Source organism: Phaenicophaeus curvirostris, unplaced genomic scaffold (assembly GCF_032191515.1).
Source record: "Phaenicophaeus curvirostris isolate KB17595 unplaced genomic scaffold, BPBGC_Pcur_1.0 scaffold_175, whole genome shotgun sequence".
NCBI lineage: Eukaryota > Metazoa > Chordata > Aves > Cuculiformes > Cuculidae > Phaenicophaeus > Phaenicophaeus curvirostris.
This window is the reverse complement of record NW_027206795.1, coordinates 174,479-191,693: the sequence shown is the minus strand read 5'-3', so window position 1 is coordinate 191,693 and position 17,215 is coordinate 174,479. Positions and strand designations below refer to the sequence as shown.

Below are 17,215 nucleotides of genomic sequence, written 5' to 3'. Positions count from 1 at the left end.
GCGGCGCGGGGTGACGTCACGTGACGGGGCCTGAGGGAGGGGGCGGGGCCTGAGGCGGAGGGAGGGGAGGGGGAACCAGCGGGGGGGCTCTACTGGTCCCAGTCTGGGGGCTCTACTGGTCCCAGTTTGAGGGCTGTCCACTCCCAGTTTGGGGGCTCTACTGGTCCCAGTTTGGGGTCTGTACCGGTCCCAGTTTGGGGGCTGTCCACTCCCAGTTTGGGGGCTCTACTGGTCCCAGTTTGAGGGCTGCGCAGCTCCCAGTTTGGGGGCTCTACTGGTCCCACTTTGAGAGCTGTACTGGTCCCAGTTTGGGGGCTCTACTGTTCCCAGTTTGAGGACTCTACTGGTCCCAGTTTGAGGACTCTACTGGTCCCAGTTTGGGGGCTCAACTCGTCCCAGTTTGAGGGCTGTACTGGTCCCAGTTTGGAAGCTCTACTGGTCCCAGTTTGAGGACTCTACTGGTCCCACTTTGAGGGCTGCGCAGCTCCCAGTTTGGGGGCTCTACTGGTCCCAGTTTGAGGGCTCTACTGGTCCCACTTTGGGGGCTGCGCAGCTCCCAGTTTAGGGGCTCTACTGGTCCCAGTTTGAGGGCTGCGCAGCTCCCAGTTTGGGGGCTCTACTGGTCCCAGTTTGGGGGCTCTACTGGTCCCAGTTTGAGGACTCTACTGGTCCCAGTTTGAGGGCTGTACCGGTCCCAGTTTGGGGGCTCTACTGGTCCCAGTTTGAGGGCTGTACTGGTCCCAGTTTGAGGGCTGTCCACTCCCAGTTTGAGGGCTCTACTGGTCCCAGTTTGAGGGTTCTACTGATCCCAGTTTGGGGGCTCTACTGGTCCCAGTTTGAAGGCTTTACTGGTCCCAGTTTGAGGGCTCTACTGGTCCCAGTTTGAGGGCTGCGCAGCCCCCAGTTTGGGGGCTCTACTGGTCCCAGTTTGAGGGCTGTCCAGCTCCCAGTTTGGGGGCTCTACTGGTCCCAGTTTGAGGACTCTACTGGTCCCAGTTTGAGGGCTGCGCAGCTCCCAGTTTGGGGGCTCTACTGGTCCCAGTTTGGGGGCTCTACTGGTCCCAGTTTGAGGACTCTACTGGTCCCAGTTTGAGGGCTCTACTGGTCCCAGTTTGGGGGCTCTACTGGTCCCAGTTTGAGGGCTGTACTGGTCCCAGTTTGAGGGCTGTCCACTCCCAGTTTGAGGGCTCTACTGGTCCCAGTTTGAGGGTTCTACTGATCCCAGTTTGGGGGCTCTACTGATCCCAGTTTGGAGGCTCGACTGGTCCCAGTTTGAGGGCTCTACTGGTCCCAGTTTGAGAGCTGTCCACTCCCAGTTTGGGGGCTCTACTGGTCCCAGTTTGAGGGCTCTTCTGGTCCCAGTTTGGGGGCTCTACTGGTCCCAGTTTGAGCGCTCTACTCGTCCCACTTTGAGGGCTGTACTGGTCCCAGTTTAGGGGCTCTACTGGTCCCAGTTTGAGGGCTGTGCAGCTCCCAGTTTGGGGGCTCTACTGGTCCCAGTTTGAGGACTCTACTGGTCCCAGTTTGAGGGCTGTCCAGCTCCCAGTTTGGGGGCTCTACTGGTCCCAGTTTGGGGGCTCTACTCGTCCCAGTTTGAGGGCTGTACTCGTCCCAGTTTGAGGGCTGTCCACTCCCAGTTTGGGGGCTCTACTGGTCCCAGTTTGGGGGCTCTACTGGTCTCAGCTTGAGGGCTGTACTGGTCCCAGTTTGGGGGCTCTACTGGTCCCAGTTTGAGGGCTGTGCAGCTCCCAGTTTGGGGGCTCTACTGGTCCCAGTTTGGGGGCTCTATTGGTCCCAGTTTGGGGGCTCTACTGGTCCCAGTTTGAGGGCTGTCCAGCTCCCAGTTTGAAGGCTCTACTGGTCCCAGTTTGAGGGCTGAACTGGGACCAGTTTGGGGGCTCTACTGGTCCCAGTTTGAGAGCTGTACTGGTCCCAGTTTCGTTGCTCTACTGATCCCAGTTTGGGGGCTCTACTGGTCCCAGTTTGGGGGCTGAACTGGTCCCGGTTTGAGGGCTGTGCAGCTCCCAGTTTGAGGACTCTACTGGTCCCAGTTTGAGGGCTGTGCAGCTCCCAGTTTGGGGGCTCTATTGGTCCCAGTTTGGGGGCTCTACTGGTCCCAGTTTGGGGGCTCTACTGGTCCCAGTTTGAGGACTCTACTGGTCCCAGTTTGGGGGCCCTACTGGTCCCAGTCCCAGAGCTGCGCGGGGCCAGGCTGCTGCTGGCACTGCTCCCAGTCCCATCCCTGTACTGGTCCCAGTCCCCATACTGGGCCCCCCCCCCCCCCCAACCCTCCGGGGTTTCCCAGTGGGGTTTCCCCCTCAAACCAGTTCTCCCAGTATCCCTCCCTCCCCCATACTGGACGCTCCAGGCTCCATCCAGGACTTTATTCCCTGTCCCCCCCCCATAAATATAGTGCAAAACAGCTCGATTTGGGGGGGGGGGGGATCCTTTTTGGGGGGCTCCTGGTGCCCCGGCAGGGCCAGCCGGCTCGGGGCGGGGGGGTTTTGGGGTCCCCCCCCCACCCCAAGATGGGGGGGGGGGTGTCTTGGGGGTCCCCCAAGGCACAGGTTGGCTTCAAGGGGAGGATTTGGGGTGCCCCCCCACCCCAAGGGATGGGTTTGGGGTGCCCCCCCCACCCCAAAAGGGGGGGTGTCGGGGGTCCCCCAGGCACAGGTTGAGCTTGGGGGGTGGGGTTTGGGGGGTCTCCACCTCAAGGGATGGTTTTGGGGTGCCCCCCCTCCAAAGTGGGGGGGCTCAGGGGTCCCCCAAGGCACAGGTTGAGCTTGAAGGGGGGGGGGGATTGGGGTGCAGGATGGGATCCCCAAGTGCAGGATGACCTCGGGGTGGGGGAGTTTTGGGGTGCCCCCCACCTCAAGGGATGGTTTTGGGGTGCCCCCCTCAAAGTGGGGGGGCTCAGGGGTCCCCCCCAAGGCACAGGTTGGCTTCAAGGGGGGGTTTAGGGTGCCCCCACTTTAAGGGGGGGGGGGTTAGGGGTCTCACAAGTACAGCTCAGCCTCCTTGGGGTGGGGTGGGGGGGTGGTTTTGGGGTGCCCCCCCTCCAAAGTGGGGGGGCTCAGGGGTCCCCCAGGCACAGGTTGGCTTCGAGAGGGGGGGGTTAGGGTGCCCCCACTTTAAGGGGGGGCTCAGGGGTCCCCCAAGGCACAGGTTGGCTTCAAGAAGGGGGGGGGCTCAGGGGTCCTCCAAGCACAGCTCAGCCTCCTTGGGGTGGGGTGGGGTGGTGGTTTTGGGGTGCCCCCCCTCCAAAGTGGGGGGGCTCAGGGGTCCCCCAAGGCACAGGTTGGCTTCAAGAGGGGGGGTTAGGGTGCCCCCCCTAAAGTGGGGGGGCTCAGGGGTCCCCCAAGGCACAGGTTGGCTTCGAGAAGTGGGGGGGGCTCAGGGGTCCTCCACACAGCTCAGCCTCCTTGGGGTAGTTTTGGGGTGCCCCCCCTCCAAAGTGGGGGGGCTCAGGGGTCTCCCAGGCACAGGTTGGCTTCAAGAGGGGGGGTTTAGGGTGTCCCCACCCCAAGGGGGGGCTCAGGGGTCCCCTGAGAAGTGGGGGGGGGGGCTCAGGGGTCCTCCAAGCACAGCTCAGCCTCCTTGGGGTGGGGTGGGGGCTGGTTTTGGGGTGCCCCCCCTCCAAAGTGGGGGGGCTCAGGGGTCCCCCAGGCACAGGTTGGCTTTGAGAAGGGGGGTTTAGGGTGCCCCCACTTTAAGGGGGGGCTCAGGGGTCCCCCAAGGCACAGGTTGGCTTCGAGAAGCGGGGGGGGCTCAGGGGTCCTCCAAGCACAGCTCAGCCTAATTGGGGTGGGGGGGTGGTTTTGGGGTGCCCCCCTCTCCAAAGTGGGGGGGCTCAGGGGTCCCCAAGGAACAGATTGGCTTCAAGGGGGGGGTTTAGGGTGCCCCCACTTTAAGGGGGGGCTCAGGGGTCCCCCAAGGCACAGGTTGGCTTCAAGAAGTGGGGGGGGCTCAGGGGTCCTCCAAGCACAGCTCAGCCTCCTTGGGGTAGTTTTGGGGTGCCCCCCCTCCAAAGTGGGGGGGCTCAGGGGTCCCCCAAGGCACAGGTTGGCTTCAAGAGGGGGGGTTAGGGTGCTCCCACCCCAAGGGGGGGCTCAGGGGTCCCCTGAGAAGTGGGGGGGGGCGGCTCAGGGGTCCTCCAAGCACAGCTCAGCCTCCTTGGGGTGGGGTGGGGGGGTGGTTTTGGGGTGCCCCCCCTCCAAAGTTGGGGGGCTCAGGGGTCCCCCAGGCACAGGTTGGCTTCAAGAGGGGGGGGTTAGGGTGCCCCCACTTTAAGGGGGGGCTCAGGGGTCCCCCAAGGCACAGGTTGGCTTCGAGAAGTGGGGGGGGCTCAGGGGTCCTCCAAGCACAGCTCAGCCTAATTGGGGTGGGGGGGTGGTTTTGGGGTGCCCCCCTCTCCAAAGTGGGGGGCTCAGGGGTCCCCCAGGCACAGGTTGGCTTCGAGAGGGGGGGGTTTAGGGTGCCCTCACTTTAAGGGGGGGCTCAGGGGTCCCCCAAGGCACAGGTTGGCTTCAAGAAGTGGGGGGGGCTCAGGGGTCCTCCAAGCACAGCTCAGCCTCCTTGGGGTAGTTTTGGGGTGCCCCCCCTCCAAAGTGGGGGGGCTCAGGGGTCCCCCAAGGCACAGGTTGGCTTCAAGAGGGGGGGGTTAGGGTGCTCCCACCCCAAGGGGGGGCTCAGGGGTCCCCTGAGAAGTGGGGGGGGGCAGCTCAGGGGTCCTCCAAGCACAGCTCAGCCTCCTTGGGGTGGGGGGTGGGGGGCTGGTTTTGGGGTGCGCCCCTCTCCAAAGTGGGGGGGCTCAGGGGTCCCCCAGGCACAGGTCGGCCTCGCGGGGGTGTCCGGGGAACATGTGGGACCCCACGAGGCTGGCGGTGGGGTGGGGGTCGGGTTGGGGGGGGGCAGCTCCGAGGGGTTCGGCCAGTAATTCGGGTCCCAAAGCAGCCGGGAAGTCTAAAAGGGGGTACGGGGGGGGCAGGGTTGGGGGGGGCGGCGCTTGGAGGTTGGGGGGCACCCCCCGAGGGGTCCCCAAGGGGCCGTAGAGCTGGGTCAGCGACTCCAGAGGCTCCGTGAGGCCCGGGAAGAGGGCGAAGGCGTCGTCTGGGGGGGGAGAAAAGGGGGGTCAGGGGTCCCCAGGGGTCCCCCAAAAGGGTGGGGGGGACATCAGGGTTGGGGGGGGTCCCTAGGGGCCTCTCCCGAGGATAGGGGTGACCCCAAAAGGTCCCCAAGAGCCATGGGGGTGACATCGGGGTGGGGGGGGTCCCCAAGGGTCCCTCCCACAGATGGGGGTGACCCCAAAGGTCCCCAAGAGCTATGGGGGTGACATCGGGGTTGGGGGGGTCCCCAGGGGTCCCTCTCAAAGGTTGGGGTGATATTGAGATTGGGGGGGGTCCCCAAGAGCCATGGGGGTGACATCGGGGTGGGGGGGGTCCCCAGGGGTCCCTCCCAAGGCTGGGGGTGACATTGGGGTGGGGGGGTCCCCAAGAGCCATGGGGGTGACATCGGGGTGGGGGGGGTCCCCAGGGGTCCCTCTCAAAGGTGGGGGTGACATCGGGGTGGGGGGGTCCCCAGGGGCCTCTCCCAAGGATAGGGGTGACCCCAAAAGGTCCCCAAGAGCCATGGGGGTGACATCGGGGTGGGGGGGGTCCCCAGGGGCCTCTCCCGAGGATAGGGGTGACCCCAAAAGGTCCCCAAGAGCCATGGGGGTGACATCAGGGTCGGGGGGGTCCCCAAGGGTCCCTCTCCCAAGGCTTGGAGGTCATGGACAAGATGGGGAGAAGGTCCTGGGGTTGGGGGGCTTGGGGACTTCTCCCATCTTCAAGGGTCCCTTCCAACCCCCCATGTCACCTACAGGTGACCCCCCCGACCCCCCCAAACGTGTCCCCTCGTCCCCACCTGCCACCGGGGCGAAGTGCTCCATGTATCCTGGTGGCTTCTTCCTCCGCTTGGCTTCGATCCCGTACGGATCTGTGGGGCCAGGGAGGGTCACAGTGGGGAGAGGGGGGGGTCACCTCGATATTGGGGGTCCCCGAAAAGTCCCCTCCCCTCCCCTGGGGTCCCCGAGCACCCACCTGAGCCCGAGAGCTCCTCGAGAACGTCCGGCATCCCCCGCTTCCGCTTGACGTGAACCCCGTAGGCGTCTACCAGGATGGGGGGGGCCATGAGCACCAGGGTCACCCCCCCAGTGTCCCCATCCCAACCCCAAGGTCCCATCTCCAGCTCCGTGTCCCCATCCCGTGTCCCCATCCCAACCCCAGGGTCCCATCTCCAGCTCCGTGTTCCCATTGAACCCCAAGGTCCCATCTCCAGCTCCGTGTCCCCATCCCATGTCCCCATCCCATCTCCAGCTCCGTGTCCCCATCCCGTGTCCCCATCCCATCTCCAGCTCCATGTCCCCATCCCGTGTCCCCATCCCAACCCCAAGGTCCCCTCTCCAGCTCCGTGTCCCCATCCCGTGTCCCCATCCCATCTCCAGCTCCGTGTCCCCATCCCGTGTCCCCATCCCAACCCCAAAGGTCCCATCTCCAGCTCCGTGTCCCCATCCCGTGTCCCCACCCCATCTCCAGCTCCATGTCCCCATCCCGTGTCCCCATCCCAACCCCAAGGTCCCATCTCCAGCTCCGTGTCCTCATCCCATGTCCCCATCCCAACCCCAAGGTCCCATCTCCAGCTCTGTGTCCCCATCCCATGTCCCCATCCCAACCCCAAGGTCCCATCTCCAGCTCCGTGTCCCCATCCCGTGTCCCCATCCCAACCCCAAGGTCCCGTCTCCAGCTCCGTGTCCCCATTTCAACCCCAAAGGTCCCATCTCCAGCTCCGTGTCCCCATCCCGTGTCCCCATCCCAACCCCAAGGTCCCCTCTCCAGCTCCGTGTCCCCATCCCATGTCCCCATCCCATCTCCAGCTCCGTGTCCCCATCCCGTGTCCCCACCCCATCTCCAGCTCCATGTCCCCATCCCACGTCCCCATCCCAACCCCAGGGTCCCATCTCCAGCTCCGTGTCCCCATCCCGTGTCCCCATCCCAACCCCAGGGTCCCATCTCCAGCTCCGTGTCCCCATCCCATGTCCAAATCCCAACCCCAAGGTCCCATCTCCAGCTCCGTGTCCCCATCCCATGTCCCCATCCCAACCCCAAGGTACCACCTCCAGCTCCGTATCCCCATCCCGTGTCCCCATCCCAACCCCAAGGTCCCATCTCCAGCTCCGTGTCCCCATCCCAACCCCAAGGTCCCCTCTCCAGCTCCATGTCCCCATCCCGTGTCCCCATCCCAACCCCGAGGTCCCATCTCCAGCCCCGTGTCCCCATCCCGTGTCCCCATCCCAACCTCGAGGTCCCATCTCCAGCTCTGTGTCCCCATCCCGTGTCCCCATCCCAACCCCAAGGTCCCATCTCCAGCTCCGTGTCCCCATCCCGTGTCCCCATCCCAACCCCAAGGTCCCATCTCCAGCTCCATGTCCCCATCCCGTGTCCCCATCCCAAAGCCAAGGTCCCATCTTCAGCTCTGTGTCTCCATCCCAACGCCAAGGTCCCATCTCCAGCTCCGTGTCCCCATCCCGTGTCCCCATCCCAACCCCAAGGTCCCATCTCCAGCTCCGTGTCCCCATCCCAACCCCGAGGTCCCATCTCCAGCTCCGTGTCCCCATCCCAACCCCAGGGTCCCATCTCCAGCTCCGTGTTCCCATTGAACCCCAAGGTCCCCTCTCCAGCTCCGTGTCCCCATCCCATGTCCCCATCCCATCTCCAGCTCCGTGTCCCCATCCCATGTCCCCATCCCATCTCCAGCTCCGTGTCCCCATCCCGTGTCCCCATCCCATCTCCAGCTCCATGTCCCCATCCCGTGTCCCCATCCCAACCCCAAGGTCCCCTCTCCAGCTCCGTGTCCCCATCCCGTGTCCCCATCCCATCTCCAGCTCCGTGTCCCCATCCCGTGTCCCCATCCCAACCCCAAAGGTCCCATCTCCAGCTCCGTGTCCCCATCCCGTGTCCCCACCCCATCTCCAGCTCCATGTCCCCATCCCACGTCCCCATCCCAACCCCAGGGTCCCATCTCCAGCTCCGTGTCCCCATCCCGTGTCCCCATCCCAACCCCAAGGTCCCATCTCCAGCTCCGTGTCCCCATCCCAACCCCAAAGGTCCCATCTCCAGCTCCGTGTCCCCATCCCGTGTCCCCATCCCATCTCCAGCTCCATGTCCCCATCCCGTGTCCCCATCCCAACCCCAAGGTCCCCTCTCCAGCTCCGTGTCCCCATCCCGTGTCCCCATCCCATCTCCAGCTCCGTGTCCCCATCCCGTGTCCCCACCCCATCTCCAGCTCCATGTCCCCATCCCACGTCCCCATCCCAACCCCAGGGTCCCATCTCCAGCTCCGTGTCCCCATCCCGTGTCCCCATCCCAACCCCAGGGTCCCATCTCCAGCTCCGTGTCCCCATCCCGTGTCCCCATCCCAACCCCAGGGTCCCATCTCCAGCTCCGTGTCCCCATCCCGTGTCCCCATCCCAACCCCAGGGTCCCATCTCCAGCTCCGTGTCCCCATCCCGTGTCCCCATCCCAACCCCAAAGGTCCCATCTCCAGCTCCATGTCCCCATCCCATGTCCAAATCCCAACCCCAAGGTCCCATCTCCAGCTCCGTGTCCCCATCCCATGTCCCCATCCCAACCCCAAGGTCCCATCTCCAGCTCCGTGTCCCCATCCCAACCCCAAGGTCCCCTCTCCAGCTCCATGTCCCCATCCCGTGTCCCCATCCCAACCCCAAGGTCCCACCTCCAGCTCCGTGTCCCCATCCCGTGTCCCCATCCCAACCCCAAGGTCCCCTCTCCAGCTCCATGTCCCCATCCCGTGTCCCCATCCCAACCCCAAGGTCCCACCTCCAGCTCCGTGTCCCCATCCCGTGTCCCCATCCCAATGCCAAGGTCCCATCTCCAGCTCCATGTCCCCATTGAACCCCAAGGTCCCATCTCCAGCTCCATGTCCCCATCTCGTGTCCCCATCCCATCTCCAGCTCCGTGTCCCCATCCCAACCCCAGGGTCCCATCTCCAGCTCCATGTCCCCACCCCGTGTCCCCATCCCAACCCCAAGGTCCCCTCTCCAGCTCCGTGTCCCCATCCCAACCCCAAGGTCCCCTCTCCAGCTCCATGTCCCCATCCCGTGTCCCCATCCCAACCCCAAGGTCCCACCTCCAGCTCCGTGTCCCCATCCCGTGTCCCCATCCCAACCCCAAGGTCCCCTCTCCAGCTCCATGTCCCCATCCCGTGTCCCCATCCCAACCCCAAGGTCCCACCTCCAGCTCCGTGTCCCCATCCCGTGTCCCCATCCCAATGCCAAGGTCCCATCTCCAGCTCCATGTCCCCATTGAACCCCAAGGTCCCATCTCCAGCTCCATGTCCCCATCTCGTGTCCCCATCCCATCTCCAGCTCCGTGTCCCCATCCCAACCCCAGGGTCCCATCTCCAGCTCCATGTCCCCACCCCGTGTCCCCATCCCAACCCCAAGGTCCCATCTTCAGCTCCGTGTCCCCATTGAACCCCAAGGTCCCATCTCCAGCTCCATGTCCCCATCTCGTGTCCCCATCCCATCTCCAGCTCCGTGTCCCCATCCCAACCCCAAGGTCCCATCTCCAGCTCCGTGTCCTCATCCCATGTCCCCATCCCAACCCCAAGGTCCCATCTCCAGCTCTGTGTCCCCATCCCATGTCCCCATCCCAACCCCAAGGTCCCATCTCCAGCTCCGTGTCCCCATTTCAACCCCAAAGGTCCCATCTCCAGCTCCGTGTCCCCATCCCATGTCCCCATCCCAACCCCAAGGTCCCATCTCCAGCTCCATGTCCCCATCCCGTGTCCCCATCCCAACCCCAAGGTCCCATCTCCAGCTCCGTGTCCCCATCCCATGTCCCCATCCCAACCCCAAGGTCCCATCTCCAGCTCCATGTCCCCATCCCATGTCCCCATCCCAACCCCAAGGTCCCACCTCCAGCTCCGTATCCCCAACCCATGTCCCCATCCCATCTCCAGCGGTCCCATCTTCAGCTCCGTGTCCCCATCCCGTGTCCCCATCCCAACCCCAAGGTCCCATCTCCAGCTCTGTGTCCCCATCCCATGTCCCCATCCCAACCCCAAGGTCCCATCTCCAGCTCCGTGTCCCCATCCCATGTCCCCATCCCAACCCCAAGGTCCCCTCTCCAGCTCCGTGTCCCCATCCCATGTCCCCATCCCAACCCCAAGGTCCCACCTCCAGCTCCGTATCCCCAACCCATGTCCCCATCCCATCTCCAGCGGTCCCATCTTCAGCTCCGTGTCCCCATCCCGTGTCCCCATCCCAACCCCAAGGTCCCATCTCCAGCTCTGTGTCCCCATCCCATGTCCCCATCCCAACCCCAAGGTCTCATCTCCAGCTCCGTGTCCCCATTTCAACCCCAAAGGTCCCATCTCCAGCTCCATGTCCCCATCCCATGTCCCCATCCCAACCCCAAGGTCCCATCTCCAGCTCCATGTCCCCATCCCACGTCCCCATCCCAACCCCAAGGTCCCATCTCCAGCTCCGTGTCCCCATCCCACGTCCCCATCCCAACCCCAAGGTCCCACCTCCAGCTCCGTGTCCCCATCCCGTGTCCCCATCCCAACCCCAAAGGTCCCCTCTCCAGCTCCGTGTCCCCATCCCGTGTCCCCATCCCAACCCCAAAGGTCCCCTCTCCAGCTCCGTGTCCCCATCCCAACCCCAAGGTCCCCTCTCCAGCTCCGTGTCCCCCTCCCAGCTACCGTGGTCCTTGGGCAGGTAGGTGAAGCGGAAGGACTCGCTGCACACGCTGTCCGTCAGCCTCTGCAGGAAAACCTCGACCTCCACGGGTTCCACCAGCTCCAGGTGCTGGTAGGGCGGCGTCTTGAAGACGATGGCGACCTGGCGGTGCACGTCGGCCTGCGAGAAATCCGCTCGCGCCTCCCACGTCTCCTTCCGGAAAACCACCGCGATGTCCTCTGCGGGGACGGGGAGGCGCTCAGCGAGGAACCACGGCGGGCTCCACCAGCCTTCCAAGCCCCTACGTCACCTCTCGTGGTCCCACCTCTTCCCCCAGAGGAGCTGGGGAGGTGCAGAACCCCCTTCATCCCCATCTCCACCACCCAGAGGTCTTGAGGACCCTGGAGGAGGTGGTAGCTCTCAATCCCATGGTTTATGTTTGATGGGAACGGTTGGATTCCATCATCTGGTGGGGCTTTTCCAACCTGGTGATTCCATGATTCTAGGATTCCAGGATTAGGAGGAACCTCCAAACCTTTCCGGCCCCTCTGGAATCCCTCCCCCTCCTCCTTTCGAGCCCCGTCCTGGTGTCCAGGGCTGGAATTTGGGTCCCCGCAGACGTTCTCACCTTTCTGGACCTTGTCACACAGCAGGTAGAGCTCCTCGCCCCCCGTGCAGGGACCGCTCTCCTTGTTCATCCGGCAGATCCGGAGCTCTGAGGTGTTGGTGGACTCTGCGGAGAGCATCGCGGCTCAGGTTTTGCCGGCAAAGCCCTTTCCAAACCACTTAAAATGTGGAAACCGAGCACCAGGACCAGGATCTGACACCAGGATCTGGCACCAGGACCAGGATCTGGCACCAGGATCTGGGACCAGGATCTGGGACCAGGATCTGGCACCAGGACCAGGATCTGGAACCAGGATCTGGCACCAGGATCTGGAACCAGGATCTGGAACTAGGACCAGGATCTGGCACCAGGACCAGGATCTGGAACCAGGATCTGGAACCGGGATCTGGAACTAGGACCAGGATCTGGCACCAGGACCAGGATCTGGAACCAGGATCCGGAACCAGGAGCAGGTTCTGGCACCAGGATCTGAAACCAGGACCAGGATCTGGAACCGGGATCTGGCACCAGGAGCAGGTTCTGGCACCAGGTTCTGGAACCAGGACCAGGATCTGGATCTGGAACCAGGATCTGGCACCAGGACCAGGATCTGGAACTAGGACCAGGATCTGGCACCAGGATCTGGCACCAGGACCAGGATCTGGCACCAGGATCTGGCACCAGGACCAGGATCTGGAACCAGGATCTGGCACCAGGATCTGGAACCAGGATCTGGAACTAGGACCAGGATCTGGCACCAGCATCTGGCACCAGGACCAGGATCTGGCACCAGCAACATCTCACCCTGGCCAAACCCTGCAGCTGGTGAGGAACCGGTTGGTGCAGCCCCAACATCTTGGGGCCGGACACCCCATCTGGGAGGGTTTTGAGGACCTGGTGGCCCCGTGGGGACAGGAACCCCCCCGTCCCCCACGTACTCTTGTCGAAAATGGGTTCCGAGAGCACGGGGCTGAGGTGCCGGGTCTGCCCGGAGCTGTCCTTGTAGGAGGCCTGGAAGCAGATCCTCACCACGTTCATGTCCACCTCCTGATGGTTCTTGAGGGAACCGGCTGGAGGAGAGAACGGAGAAGGATCAGGCCCCGCAGGGTGGGCTGGAGGCGTCTCCACGGGATCTCAACGATGGGGTCTCCCCCCTCTTACCTTTGAAAGGGTCGATACCCAACTGCAGCTTCTTCTCTATCGCCGCCTCGATCTCCTTCTTCTTCACGCACTGGATGCCCAGGTTGCTAAAGCTACCGGGGAGGAGAAACGGGATGGGGAGGTGGCTCCATAAACCCTAAAACCCCAGGAGATCCACCACCCTGCGCCTCCTGATGCCCCTCCAAACCCCAAACCCCTCATCCTAGAGGCACCGCCTTCCACCTGCTTCATTGAGGTCTCGGCGAGAGGTCCCCGTACCTGTGCTTGGGGTTGGTCTGGGGCTTGAGGAGCACCTCGCAGAGCCCGTTGTTGCAGTCCTTGCCCACCAGCCCGTGGGGGTGGACGCGGTAGGGCCAGTCCTTCCACACCAGACACGCCGTCACCTTCACCTCGGGGATTGCCTGGCAGTTCAGAAGCTGAGGAGACACCAGAGGTCAACGTGACGCCCGGCAACTCCGAAACAAGGAGGAGAAAACACCTCAACGCCAACTGGGGTCCAACCTGTGGACACCTAGCACCTCCCAGCAAGGCTCTGGCACCTTCTGGACCTCATAAATCATGGAAACACCAGGTTGGAAAAGACCCATGGGATCATGGAGTCCAACCATCCCCATCGATCACTGACCCGTGTCCCTCAGCGCCTCGTCCACCCGTCCCTCAAACCCTCCAGGGTTGGGGACTCAACCCCCTCCCTGTTCCAGGGCCCGATGACCCTTTCCATGAAGAATCTTCTCTTGATGTCCCATCTGAGGCTCCCCGGGTGGAGCTGGAGGCCGTTCCCCCTCGTCCTGTCCCCTCGGGAGAAGAGCCCAGCTCCCTCCTCTCCACAACCTCCTCGCAGGGAGTTGGAGAGAGCAACGAGCTCTCCCCTCGGCCTCCTCTTCTCCAGCTCCCTCAGCCGCTCCTCTTCTTCTCCAGCCCCTTCCCCAGCTCCGGGCTCTTCTCCGGAGGCTCCAGGCCCTCCAGGTTCTCCTCGGGGCCCAGAGCTGCCCCCAGGATTCGAGGTTGGGTCTCCCCAGAGGCCGAGGGAGAAGAACCTCCCTGGGGGCTGCTCCAAGCCAAGATGCCCTTGGCCTTCTTGGCCCCCTGGGCCCCTGCTGGCTCGTGTCCCACCGACCCCCCCAGGTCCTTCTCCTCCAGGGCCCTTTCCAGCCGCTCTCCTCCTCGCCGGGGGCTGCCCGGGGCTGTTGTGCCCTGAGTTCCTCGTTGACCCTCATCCCGTTGCTCTCAACCCATGGATCCAAGCTGCTCAGATCCCTGTGGTGCCCCCACGACCTCGGCTGGTCCCCAGCTCTCCTCGCCCCGCGCTCACCTCGATGGCCGGCAGCGTCTTGCTGGCCTCGGTGCTTCTCTCTCCGAGGATGCTCCCGGCCGAGCGTCCCTCGCACTCGTAGCGGAACCTCATGCCTCGCTGCTTGGGTTGCTCGGTGATCACCAGCTTTGGTGGCTCCAGAAGCTCCTCCAGATGCTCCTTCCCGGTGGCTGGAGACCAGCGGTGGCGCCCGGTGGCACCGGCCGTGCCGCGCGGCACCAGTTTGGGGGACAGGGAGAGGGCGCTGAGGCTCTGGGTGAGCTGGGGGGACCGGGAGTCCCCCGGCAGCCCCGCGGAGCCGTAGGCGGCCACCGGGGCCACCCGGGGGGCCACCATGGGGCTGGAGCTCCGAGCCACCAGCTTGGCCTTGGGCGAGACGGGGAGGGGATCCAGCTGGAAACCGTCTTCCTTCATCACCTCCTCGATGATCTCTGGGGGATGGAGAGGAGAATGGGGGAAGGGTTGGGTTGGAAGGGATCTCCAAGATGATCCAGTTCCATGGGAATGGACACCTGCCACTGGATCAGGTTGCTCCAGAGGTTTGGGTTGGAAGGGACCTCCAAGATGATCCAGGTCCAACCCTCTGGAGACCCTCCCTGTCCTCCATCCGTGGATCCAGATCCCTCTGGAGACCCTCCCTGCCCTCCAGCCATGGATCTGATCCCTCTGGAGACCCTCCCTGCCCTCCAGCCATGGATCTGATCCCTCTGGAGACCCTCCCTGCCCTCCAGCCATGGATCCAGATCCCTCTGGAGACCCTCCCTGCTCTCCAGCCATGGATCTGATCCCTCTGGAGACCCTCCCTGCCCTCCAGCCATGGATCCAGATCCCTCTGGAGACCCTCCCAGCCCTCCATCCACGGATCCAGATCCCTCTGGAGACCCTCCCAGCTCTCCATCCATGGATCCATGGGGTCATCTCCAAACTTCCCTTCAATCCCAGGATTCCAGATCCTCCTCCAGCCAAACCCCTGTGGTAGAACTTGCCGGGGTCACTCACCTAAATCATCTGGAAAGGGGAAAACACCCTCTGAGTCCCCCCTGAGCTTCAAGATTGGGGGGGGGGTGACCCCCAACTCTGTCCCGGTGGGGGGGACGTTGGGATTTGGGGGGTTCTTACCGGCACCGGGAGCGGCGTGAGCCATGGCCAAACCGGGGTCCTGCAGGGCAGCTCCTGGGGGGGGACGGGGACACGGAATTGTCACCTCGTGGAGCGGAGTCACCTCCCCCCACCCCGTGAAGGGAACCCCAGGACCCGTGTGTCCCCCCCAGGATCAGGGGGTCCCAGGACCAGGATCAGGGGGTCCCAGGACCAGGATCTGTGCCCCCCTCAGGATCAAGGGGTCCCAGGACCAGGATTAGGGGGTCCCAGGACCAGGATCAGGGGGTCCCAGGACCAGGATCTGCCCCCGCCCCAGGATCAGGGGGTCCCAGGACCAGGACCTGTGTCCCCCCCCCAGGATCAGGGGGTCCCAGGAACAGGATTAGGGGGTCCCAGGACCAGGATAATGGGGTCCCAGGACCACGATCTGTGTCCCCCCCAGGATCAGAGGGTCCCAGGACCAGGATCTGTGCCCCCCCCAGGATCAAGGGGTCCCAGGACCAGGATCAGGGTGTCCCAGGACCAGGATCTGTGTCCCCCCATCAGGGTCAGGGGGTCCCAGGACCAGGATTAGGCGGTCTCAGGATCAAGATAATGGGGTCCCAGGACCAGGATCTGCACCCCCCCCCCAGGATCAGGGGGTCCCAGGACCAGGATTAGGGGGTCCCAGGACAAGGATAATGGGGTCCCAGGATCAGGATCTGTGTCCCACCCCCAGGATCAGGGGGTCCCAGGACCAGGATTAGGGGGTCCCAGGATCAAGATAATGGGGTCCCAGGACCAGGATCTGCACACCCCCCCCAGGATCAGGGGGTCCCAGGACCAGGATTAGGGGGTCCCAGGACCAGGATAGGGGGTCCCAGGACCAGAATCTGTGTCCCACCCCCAGGATCAGGGAGTCCCAGGACCAGGATCTGTGTCCCCCCCAGGATCAGAGGGTCCCAGGACCAGGATTAGGGGGTCCCAGGACCAGGATAATGGGGTCCCAGGATCAGGATCTGTGTCCCACCCCCAGGATCAGGAGGTCCCAGGACCAGGATTAGGGGGTCCCAGGACCAGGATGTGTGTCCCCCCCAGGACCAGGAGGTCCCAGGACCAGGATCTGTGTCCCCCCCAGGATTAGGGGCTCCCAGTACCAGGATCTGTGTACCCCCACCAGGATTAGGGGATCCCAGGATCAGGATCTGCCCTCCCCCCCCGCCAGGATCAAGGGGTCCCAGGACCAGGGATGGTGACAAGGGGGGGGGCAGAGGGGGGAACACGGGGACAAGGAGGGAGCCAAGGCGGGGGGGGGACAGGGGGACAAGGTGGGGGACGACAGGGGGACAAGGTGGGGGTGGGAACCGGGGTTCTCGGGGGTCGGGGGGGGCCCGGGGCCGGTCGCGCTCACGGGGCGGCAGCGCCATGTCCCTCCGGGGCCGCCGTAGCTGGAAATCCCCGCGCGGGCCGCGCCGCCATTGGCCGCCGCCGCGGGTGACGTCACCGCGACGGGGAGAGGGGGCGTGGTCTGCGTGAGGCCACGCCCACCCGACACACGTGACCGCGTGGCCACGCCCCCCCCCCTTTCCTCGTCGAGTCTTCCCCAGCTCCGGGCTCTTCTCCGGAGGCTCCAGGCCCTCCAGGTTCTCCTCGGGGCCCAGAGCTGCCCCCAGGATTCGAGGTCGGGTCTCCCCAGAGGCCGAGGGAGAAGAACCTCCCTGGGGGCTGCTCCAAGCCAAGATGCCCTTGGCCTTCTTGGCCCCCTGGGCCCCTGCTGGCTCGTGTCCCACCGACCCCCCCAGGTCCTTCTCCTCCAGGGCCCTTTCCAGCCGCTCTTCTCCTCGCTGGAGCTGCCCGGGGCTGTTGTTCCCCAAGTTCCTCGTTGACCTTCACCCCGTTGCTCTCAGCTCATGGATCCAAGCTGCTCAGATCCCTTTGGAGAACCTCAACCCCCTCCAGCAGCTCCAGCTTCCACCCAGCTCAGTGTCACCTTCAAGCTCACTCAGGGTGCATCGACACCTTCATCCAGGTCATGGATAAAGACCTTGAGCAGGGCTGGAGCCACCACCGAGCTCTGGGGCCACCACGTGTCCCTGGCCTCCAGCTGGAGTTAACTCCATTTCCCACCAATGAAGAACCTTGAGAACCTCGAATCCTGGGGGCAGCTCTGGGCCCCGAGGAGAACCTGGAGGGCCTGGAGCCTCCGGAGAAGAGCCCGGAGCTGGGGAAGGGGCTGGAGAAGAAGAGGAGCGGCTGAGGGAGCTGGAGAAGAGGAGGCCGAGGGGAGAGCTCGTTGCTCTCTCCAACTCCCTGC

The 17,215-nt window shown here is 64.2% G+C and overlaps 1 protein-coding gene across 1 annotated transcript; it reads right to left on the bottom strand.

The window, feature by feature from the left end:
• Positions 1-4,744: 4,744 nt before the first annotated feature.
• On the bottom strand, positions 4,745-16,401 carry RELB (RELB proto-oncogene, NF-kB subunit). Its single transcript, XM_069882510.1, has 11 exons — positions 16,313-16,401; positions 14,941-14,994; positions 13,822-14,252; positions 12,768-12,925; positions 12,510-12,601; positions 12,287-12,418; positions 11,370-11,474; positions 10,765-10,980; positions 6,081-6,149; positions 5,905-5,976; positions 4,745-5,109 (listed from the first exon to the last, which is right to left on the bottom strand). The coding sequence occupies exons 1-11, from the start codon at positions 16,326-16,328 to the stop codon at positions 4,811-4,813; spliced, it is 1,644 nt and encodes a 547-aa protein (XP_069738611.1). The 5' UTR covers positions 16,329-16,401; the 3' UTR covers positions 4,745-4,810.
• Between the last annotated feature and the right edge of the window lie 814 nt (positions 16,402-17,215).

What these genes read in the sequence shown, in the direction of transcription:
- RELB (XM_069882510.1), bottom strand. An exon ending in GGGTATCGACCCTTTCAAAG is followed by an intron (nt 12,419 to 12,509) that starts GTAAGAGGGGGG and finishes TCTCTCCTCCAG; the next exon opens with CCGGTTCCCTCAAGAACCAT. An exon ending in CTACCTGCCCAAGGACCACG is followed by an intron (nt 6,150 to 10,764) that starts GTAGCTGGGAGG and finishes CCATCCTGGTAG; the next exon opens with ACGCCTACGGGGTTCACGTC.